Source organism: Montipora foliosa, chromosome 10, assembly GCF_036669935.1.
Source record: "Montipora foliosa isolate CH-2021 chromosome 10, ASM3666993v2, whole genome shotgun sequence".
In the NCBI taxonomy this organism is placed as follows: Eukaryota; Metazoa; Cnidaria; class Anthozoa; order Scleractinia; family Acroporidae; genus Montipora; species Montipora foliosa.
In genome coordinates, this window is record NC_090878.1 from 19,614,805 (window position 1) to 19,624,804 (window position 10,000).

Consider the following 10,000-nt stretch of genomic DNA (forward strand, 5'->3'; position numbering starts at 1 on the left):
TTATCCCTGATGATGCCGTAGATCGGCGAAAGCTCGGATTCTAAACGTTTTTAACAATTTTAACATCAATTTTACAGTAGTGTAAGGCCTCAATTGAATTTTAAACTGTTTGTGCCATTTAATTCATTTAACTCTATTAAGTGACCCAAGTTTCGAAGCCTTGATTTCAAAAAGACCCCTATTTATTTTAACTGGAATTTTCTTGTTCCACCACCTCCTACTTTAAAATCTTGAGGGTGCTGATTGTCGGTTACTTTCAGGGCTCTTAAATTACATTGAAACAGGCATAAACCAAGACATACGTAATCGGTGCTGGTTTGCATCACGTTAGTAATATATTCATGAGATAAGGCCATACGGAGCAATGTGCGACTTACCAGTGTTGGTCCAAACGGATGCTTTTCAAAAGCAAAAGTTTCGTGGAGGTGAAGCAATGGTGTCGTGACTCTGCAATTTCAATTTTACGTGGGTATTGCATTATGAAGTCTATTGGTAGAACATTATCTTGTCGGAAAAGTGTTAACTTTCTTAACACAAATCTGAGTAGAACAAGAGCGTAAAACTGAAACGTTCCTTATGGAACAAAATAAAAAAGGCTCTCACGTTGCTTAGCTTTAAAGGGGCTGTGTAACAGTTACGAAATTTATAATTAGGCAAATTTAGGGACTGGGAACTGGCAACCAAATCAAGCGAAACGTAAAAATACATGTATCTACTTAAAAATTGAAGGAAGGTTTGAATAAAACACCAAATACAAATTTAAAGGAGGCAAGGCAAGACTGAAGAAGATTAAAATGGATTGCTATTTGGGTTTTTGAAAACTGTACAGCCTAACAGTTTTGTCTTTGTTGTTTGAAACTTAAATTATATATGCTCGACAGACATTTTTGCCACGAATTCTTACTTATTCTTGCTCAATATTTGCTTCATAACTCCTTCCATTTTGAATCTCAGAGCCGGATAAGAAAACTAAAACCTTCTTTATTCTTAAAAATTTCAAGATGCATCATTTCTGACTTGCTTTCTCGGTGTACAAGGAAAGAATTGAGGGCGCTATAGGTTGATCAAACTACAAACAAATAATTTATTAAACTCTTGCAGCAAGCTAATATTCCTATTGCCTTGCAACGTCCCTCTTTACAACCAGTTGAGCAGGAAAAATGAATACCATTACAAATAAGTTAAAGAGGGGATGGATTTTTTGCGTGCGTGCGTCGTTCACAACTGAATGACTGCGATCACTAATTTAGTTTAATTCAGAAAATATGCATAACAGAAATACTGAAAGAGTGGTTAGCTTTAGTCCAAAGTACAGAGAAAGCAACAGGAAGCAAGTAAAAAGTAATCAAGGAATGAAATGATATATGAAATGAATCGTATCAATATTGAACCGCGGATATGAAATCAAGTGAAGCTATGATCCTCGCATTTATGAACTGCGTAGAGTCGGTAGAAAAGCCTGAAAATTCAAGTCTTGAACGGGGTAACGGGTTCAAATCCCGTTGAAGTCTTGAATTTTCAGGATCCTTCCTAAAATTGCGTTCATAACTGCCGGTGAGGATCATAGGTTCACCCAAAAAGTAATCAAAACTGGTTTATTAAGCATAAAACGATCTTGTTATATCGGACAATGTTGACAGACATCGACCAACTTAATTACCACTGTCGTTCCAAATGGATCATCAGTGCGGACTGATGTGAGGCCAAAAAACGACCCTGCCGAATTACGATTGATGGTTACTACATTCTCGAGCAACTCCAAAGTTATTAGGAGAGGCATTTAAATGACAAACGAAACATAAACAACACCAAGTCATTTTATACTCGATAAATCTGTGCAAATTATGAGGCAGCTCTTTACGGAACGATGACTGTTTACTCCAAATAGTTGATTCTTCCATTGCTCCTAACAACTGATGATTTAGTCTCGCGGGGTTTAAGGTTGCAAAGGGAACGCAAATATATGAAGCTCTAGTCTTGATTAGCTTTGAGTGTGACTTTAAAGCCGATGAGACATAACAGAATCAGAATTTTTCAACGCATTCTTAGGCACTCATTTTTTGTTTCGTGAAACCCTCGTCCATTTTGATGAATCTACCCGGGTAAGAAAACTGAAACGTACTCTACTTCATCTAAACTTAAGTGGCTTAAATTAACTTACTTTCGCGATGTACAAGTAAAGTATAGAAGGCAGGACAGTTCTATAACACAACAAACAGATAATTAACTTCACACAGTAGGCAAGAATATACAATTACGCTTACCTTGCAATACTCTTAGTCCTTGGAACAGAGTGAGCATCAACAAGGAATCCAGCTACAAATAAATCAATAGATAAGCAATATCGGTAGATTGTTTGCGTGCGTGCTTCACTCATTAATAACCGCATGAAAATAATGGATATTCAATTCACTGAAGCATGATACAGTCCCAAGATTGCTTTTATAAATATCCCCCTCCCCCCCCCCCCCCACCCATCCCACAAAAAAAGAAAAGTTAATAAAACGTATGGAATGGTGAAACTAGTCAATAAGACTGCATATGACGTCAAAATATGATAAGAGCAGAAATTTTGTGGAACACGAGGCGTTAGCCGAGTGTGTCACTAATATGATAGAAAATTAGTTTTGGATGATAGAGACGTCAGCTATGCCAGCAAGCAACGTAGCGATTTCTCGTGGTTTCCAAAGCAGTCCAGTAACCACACCCAATACCCTTGTTTTGTGCTGCGGTAGACTGAAGTTGGTAAAACGAGATCAAAGTTTATTGCTTCCGCAGCAAGCAAGCCTGAACCGAGCAAGTAACTCGGGTCTCTAATAGGCAGATAAATTCAGTACAGGAAACCTTCTCTCTTGCAAAACGCAATGCATTGTGGTCCTCAGTAAGAGCACAGGCACAAGGGATTTGAAATGTTGATGATCTTATTCTTATGGAATTTTAATTAATTTAAGGGGACCGTTACTTTCAAGAGGGCTGTTGTCTTCGGGAATAATTAGAAAGGTCTTCAAATTAACGTTACTCTTGGGTGCCCCTATTTTCGGAATTCTACGTTACATGTTAATTAGGTCACATTTCGTGGAAAAGTAGAACAGAAACAAATCATGCTTGTCGACGGTTGTATCCCAAAACCAGTCCTTTCAATTCAATTATGTGTTTAGACTCTGCGTTAGATAAAGGAGTGTCAATTCCGAATCATTAATGGAGATTTGACAAAACCGACCCCACTGTTCTGTTGCTCTGTCAAAAGTCATAGTTTTGTTTGAATTGCAAATCAAAGATAAACTTCATTGCCAAGATTCAATTATTATACGAGGGATTTCCGCTTAAGAGAAAGCATAAACAAAGGAAAATCCAATTTTAATTTCAAAAATGTCCGCTTACTGGAATGTGTAAATACGGAGATTGACTGATAAAATAGGGAATTGAAAAATGTGTCTGTACGTAGAGCTTTTTCTTCTGCACCACAAACAAGGGTTTTGGCCTTGAGTTTCTTTTATGGTTGCTTGACTTTACTGGAAAGCATTATACCGCGCTTTCTAAGAAACGTCCTCTCAACCAAATGACCATACAAGAAGAGGATTAAAATTTTCGATAATAAGCTGGGAAAGTGCAACATTTAATGCTATTCAACTAATAATTGTCAGGGATTTGGGATCATAAGATTTTCGACATAGTAGACTAAATGTAGATAGAACTTTGCCTTAATTTGTTTCAGCGGAGACGGTGAATGTGTTTAGTTCACGATTTCACTTACTCCAAAACGTCAATTTGAATGAGTTTTAGCTCGATTCAATTGTAATGTAATCGTGGAGGGTGAATTCTCGTGATTCTAACTAAATGAAAGGTTCTGACAGCTTTCCATTCTTTCGGGTTCTCTTGCTCCGATGTGCACATAAATCGAATACTAATTAGCCCTGGGCGAAATACTGAATCAGATGTTTCTCGTGCAAACAATGAATGAATAAAATGATATATGAAATTAACCATATACTGAACAGTTACTGCGGGTATGAAATCAAGTCATTCTATGATCCTCGCAGTTATGGACGCAATTTTAGCAATTGCGTAGAGAAGCCTGAAAATTTAGGACTTCAAGTGGGCTTGAAGCCGTGACCTCGCTATACTGGTGCGACGCACTAACCAACTGAGCTATGAAGCCACTGAAGTTGGGAGCTGGTCATTTGTGGGTTCTAATGTTCCCGTGATGAATGAATCAATGAACAAAATGATATATGAAATAAACCATATACTGAACTGTGGATATGAAATCAAGTAATGCTGTGATCCTCGCAGTTATGGATGCAATTCGGTCTGACAAAAACCTGAAATCTGAAAGTGAGACATGCAATAGTGAGAAATTTCCTTTAGAGTCTTTAATTATTATTTTTCGAAGTATAAAGTTTGCTTATTAATGAGGTCTAAGGTCGTCCAAAATATCATGTAGGTGCTTAATAGACCACATTCGATATAATTCAGTCCTAAACGAAAGGCATCATCTCGAGGCTCTGGGGAATAAACTCATTCAAATCCTTATATTTAATCCCCAGAGCCTCGAGATGATGTCTTTTGTTTTAGGACTGAATTTTGAATCGAAATTGGTCTATTGCAGCCGAGAATGTTTGCAACCCCGATATTAACACGTGAATCACGTAAAGTTTGAATCCTTTTCTCGTTCACGGGGGCACTTTATACAAGAACTTTCCCAGGACAAAAAACATTTTTGCTGCATGGCAGAAGTCTTAATTATAACTTAAGTTTAATTCGCTTTCCGTTTCAAATTAATTATAACGCCCTGCTACTAAAGGAAGCGAATCATCTTCATAAAGACTTCCTTTCCAAGAAACGCCTTCATAATTTCCCTTATATAATAAGCACACGATTTCAAGCGGCAAAACCGTTTAGGTCTTTCACACGCTCAGAGGCTGGCTGACAAAGGCAGCAGCTTAATCGTCTGGTTATCTGGCTTTCTTCGCTAGCAAGAGAGAAGAGACAAGTGAGGTGAGTGACTAACAAAGAGGTCTTTCAGATCATTATTTTTGACTGATTTCGTTAAAACTGTTAATCACCTGCTACGGACGCACCCGAAAAATGCGCTGAAGATCAACTATCTTAAACGTACTAGAAATGTGTAAATTTGGAGTCCCGGCGTCATATCTAAAACTTTATCCTTGTAAGATTATGAAGACCGTGATTTCACATCGCTTTATGCTCCCTTCAAACATTTCCTGGCTTGGAGTTCCAAACAAAGAACAATGCCCTCACATCATGTAGAACAATTAAGCAAATTCTTAGAATAGAAACGAAATCAATTTGAGAAACCATTTTTGCAATCCTACAAGAAACGCCAGACAAGAAAACTGTAGCTAGAGAGCTAGAGATCTTGAAATCTTGAAAGAAATGAACCTCTCACAATGTAATGTATTTCTAGCTTACACGGGGTCCTTCCACACATATAACGTTTCCTTCGTAAACGCGTCGAAAGTTTTCCGTGCGCATGAATCCTGGGGCGTTTTACGGATAACGTTTTAATCCCATCCACACGGGCACTTAGATTAAACAGGAAAGTCCTACTTAACCCTAACAATCTTTTCTATCTTCTGGGCTGAAATTACAACTGCAACTACACACCACCTAGTACCTGCGAGGTCGTCACATAAGGAATCCAAGTCGTATTCATTTCGTGTCAAAATTGAGTTTAATAACTTCCCTTTTGAGGTGATCTGCGTGTACATTCCTAAGAGCAATGTTGACTTGAACGCACAAAACAGAGCTCAGATTAACTCATGATATATAATTTAGTAAAAGAACAATTTTTAATGTAGTGTTGATTTTGGTTTTGTCCCTTATGTCAACATGGGTATGTATCGTTCCAAGGGGTATGGCTCTCGAGCAATTTTGGTCTAAAATCGGGACGTTACAGATTTTGACAATGTTGGTCCGAAAATGGGCTATTTTCTGTTCTGTAGTCTGAAGCAAGGTAAAGAGTTTTTCCTTTACAAGAGCTTTGATGCCAAATCAGTAGCATGTTTTGGTCAAAAATCGGGTATTAAAACCCTCTTCTTGTTGTCTGAAATAGGGTCTAGGGGAGGGGGTTGCATATCTACACTTTGCGTTAGGCTCAAAAATCTCGCTCCACTTCCTCTCCAAATCAGAAGTAAAACCAAAACCACTCGTGACTCGCTCGAATGCGTTTTCCCGCGTTTAGCGCCGGCTACTCGAATCTGCTTTGAATTCTAATTGGTTCATTGACTTGTTTTCGTGTGGAGTAATTAATCTGAGTTACTGTGATGACGATCGTTTCAGTCTTAAAGAAACTGAGTTGAAAATGCTCAAATGTGAATAGCTGCTCTTTTTATCCTGTTGGCGAAATTCAATGCTTATAAAAAACCACTCCTGGCAAGAAATTCATATTTTCGTACTTGTACGTCAAGCAAAACATGCATGTTAATTACATTTCGTGGAAAAGCTTAACGGGAACAAATCATCTCTTGTTTTAGTTTAATTAGAACTTCATGCCTAACACAAGATACATTTTATGGGAACAAAGAATGCTTTTCGAAACCGGGCCTTCAATGTGTGGCCGTTCAATTTCAAGTCTGCTTTTAAATTGTGTTTTGGATGAGTGGAGCTTCATTTAGTCATTGAGATACCTTTTTGATTTACTCATTATTGAGTTGCTAAATTATTCATAACAGCTTATAATTACATTGTCTGCAAATTAATGATTGTTGATTTCAATGTTGGAGCTTTTCTGTGATGTACTGTTGACGGTCACGGTAAAGCTCTGTAAGAGGTTTTCAGAGTGATTGCGTTTAGTTTCTAATAGCAAAGTTTTAGCTTTCATTCAGACGCTGTAGCAGTTTTCCTAAACTTTCTCCAAGTGTTCTACCTACCCCTAATTCTTTCCTTACACTGAAAAATCAATATTGTGACTAAAAGCCCGAAATATTTATTTGAAAACAGAAAAATCATTTGTGCGTCAATCAGTCGATGTTTGTTTCTCCGCTTTTAGACTTTTCAAAGCTGCAATGAGTCACTTATCGAGTTTTCTGCTGGTCATCCTCGGGATCCTTGTCCCTGGAGCATTCGCGGAGAGTCAACACTGCAGGGATTGCAGTAACTGTTGCAATAGCAACTGCGTTTCCAGTGAAATGCGCGTAGAGGAGCAGACCAAGGGAATCATTCGCCTCTCTCAGCTGTCCAACGGCGACACCATCCGTGGGATCAGGGGAACTGAGCGGATGCCTGGCTGGTGCAAGGTGGAAGCTGTTTATCCGAGGGCCCATACCGACAATTTCACAACCTACGATGGCTTCACAAAAGACCACATGGTAATTGATGCCGATACTGTTCGCCCTTATGGTAAGAAAGGAGAGGTGAAGAGATCTCGTCTGTTTACGCTTGCTACCGAGTGCGACGCCGCATTAAACGCAGATGGTCAGGCGTTCACGCCAATCAGCACCACGTTCTGTCCTCATGAGCTGAGCTGGAGCGAGTATCTTCCTCTGATCGCTGCCATTCGTCGCGTGACCAACCGCACAGGTTACTTTTGGTATCTTAGCGACGCTTTCCATGACAACCAAACAGCAAAGGTTCCACGCTGGATTGACATGCTTCACGACATCTGTACAGAACTCTTGCGCTGTGCGCGTGAGGGAGAATGCCAAAAGTTTGAAAAAATCATGGAAGAGTTTGTCCACGAGCACTTGAACAGGAAGTATGTGGTAATGGTTGAGAGCGCATTTCCCAACATGGGTGGAGACGTGGACAAAGATGAAACAGGCACAATCACTGAGGTGGTTCGCGAGAAAGGTACAAACAACTTTCTGCTTTTCTCAGCCGTGGGCTGTGCTGTAGCTGGGCTCTTGATCGCGGTTGTCGCATCGGTCCTTCTGTACCGCATGCGAGTGAAGAGGAAGCAAAAGGCACTAAAGGAGCCGCATCCAAACCAACCACCGGTTATGGTCCAGGATACCAAGGCATAGAGATGACACCAAGTTAGCGCTGCAGCTTTAAATTTGCCGGACACCGTCGCATAACTAGTTTTCCTTGCCATAGGTCAGGAACGTACTTGTTTATTAATTGTAAGGGTGGTTAGTAAAAAAAAACACATTTTAATAATTTGATTTTTAGCAAGTAGAGGGAGGCAGCTTTGACATCGTCGCATTATTAGTTTTCCCTGGTGTAGGTCTGGAACTTGTTTTGTCATTGTAAGGGTGATTTGTAAAACAGCAGTTTTATCTATTGATTTTTAACACGCAACGGCAGCAAAACGGAAACACATTTAATATCCTTAGGGAGCCATAACTGTAACCTTTTTCGCTTGTACATTTTGTTTTCCCAATACAGGCTTGTGATAATACTCAGAAGGTTTGGTCCTTAAAAAATTTGTTCATTAAAAAGAGTGCATGCAGACACATGCATGCTTGCATGCACTCTTTTTAATGAATAAAACGAAGGACCAAACCTCCTGAGTATTATCTTATGATTTGTATTGGGAAAACAAAATGTACAAGCGAAAAAGGTCTATTCAACACATTAATAATTGCCCAAACATGGTTAGAAAGCTCTCGATAGATGTAGGTCTACATGACGTCTATTCGGCGATAGATGAGAATGTGAAAATGACGGACCGGTGCCGCTTCACAAATGTTACAATTTCGGAATCTTTCATTTGTTATCAATGTGTTGAATTATAAAACAGTTATAGCGCTCAAGCTTGCGTGATATCGCCTAATTTTAGCCGTAAGTATAATAATTAGACAATATCACGCTTTCGCGCTTTAACCGTTACATGCCTCCTGACATGCATCGAGTTTAGAATGGTGTGCCGTGAAATGATGTCGAAAACGCGTAATTGCAGGATTTGAAGGCTTTTGAAGTCTGGGGAGCTTCACTGTAAACTAATGTAACGCGAATTCGTCAGTAAAACTAAGTGTGGTTGTAACGGCGACGGGCAGAAATAAGCATGCAATAAAATCATTTTCCCAGGCCCTCATGTCTCGTTTAATAGACGAGTTCTTTACCCATCTTCAGGTGGGATACCCTCTGTAATGCACCGCACGGGGAGATCCCACTCAAAAAAGGAAGATTTTTTCCAGGCTAAAGGGTAAAAGGGTTAAGGGGTTTGCAAGAAGAAAAAGGGTTTGTAAGGTGGACATTTAGGTGCTATAAAGGGCCTTTCAAAATATCTCCAATGGACGTACCTAACAGCTGATTGTTTCAAGTGTTTTAATGGGCTTTCCAAGTGAAAAGTTATGTAATAGTGAAAACGACAAAAAAACTAAGGGACTGCGCAATAATTATCAGGAGGGGGGGGCCCTAAAACCAGAGGGGGGGGCCTTAAGTTAAAATAATGGAAAGGAGGGGGGGGCTCTACATTAGATTCCTCAAGTAAGTTGAGGGGGGGTCTTAATTAAATTTCACAAATTCGATAATGAATAAATAAACATTTTCCAAATAGACAGATGCCACGCCTCTGACTATCCATAATGTCTAAATATTGCATCAACATAAACACATGCTTTAACTTATTTAGAATGTCAACATATGATAGATTGAAACAATCGCTCATGCACAGAAGTCACAAACCACGTTGTGAGCTTTGCCAATAAAACATTTGGCATTTAAGAGGTCCCGCAGACATGCCAGTTCTGTTCTTGATTTAAACAGCGAGAGGGTTTCTAGGTCTACAGTTTCTAGCTGAGGAATGCCACATACTTCTGTTTCATAGTTGTCATCAATGGGTTCACCTCCCAAAGACCGAAAAATTATACAGGTTCGGGTTCTACGGCTTTCTGAGGCAGCAATCCTCTTCTTCTCCCTTTTTTTCTTCTGTTCCTTCTTTTTTCTTGATTTGGATGCTTTAGATTTGGCACCAATAGGAAATGTCGCTTTATATTTAGCCATCACCCTATCCAGGTCTTCTACAAGATGCAGAACGTTTAAACCGACTTGAGACTTTATTGAATGACGTTGTTCAGCATTAAAATTGTGTAAA

General features: G+C 39.3%; 3 protein-coding genes across 12 annotated transcripts in view; 1 reads left to right on the forward strand and 2 right to left on the reverse strand.

The window, feature by feature from the left end:
• LOC137973057 (tetratricopeptide repeat protein 28-like) overlaps positions 1 to 10,000 on the reverse strand; it is a 178,050-nt gene that overhangs the window by 47,624 nt on the left and 120,426 nt on the right. The gene's annotated exons all lie outside the window — the stretch shown is intronic.
• Positions 1 to 10,000, reverse strand: part of LOC137973058 (tetratricopeptide repeat protein 28-like) — a 77,988-nt gene that overhangs the window by 11,804 nt on the left and 56,184 nt on the right. For 2 of the 4 annotated variants that reach the window (XM_068819781.1, XM_068819782.1), the window contains one exon: positions 378 to 447. The gene's annotated coding sequence lies outside the window, so the exon portion shown is untranslated. Of the gene's footprint in view, positions 1 to 377; positions 448 to 2,161; positions 2,202 to 2,264; positions 2,380 to 10,000 lie in introns of those variants that run through there. The other 2 variants (XM_068819784.1, XM_068819783.1) reach the window with 2 other exon arrangements.
• Positions 4,860 to 9,284, forward strand: LOC137973860 (uncharacterized). Its single transcript, XM_068820755.1, has 2 exons — positions 4,860 to 4,998; positions 7,013 to 9,284. The coding sequence occupies exon 2, from the start codon at positions 7,029 to 7,031 to the stop codon at positions 7,983 to 7,985; it is 957 nt and encodes a 318-aa protein (XP_068676856.1). The 5' UTR covers positions 4,860 to 4,998; positions 7,013 to 7,028; the 3' UTR covers positions 7,986 to 9,284.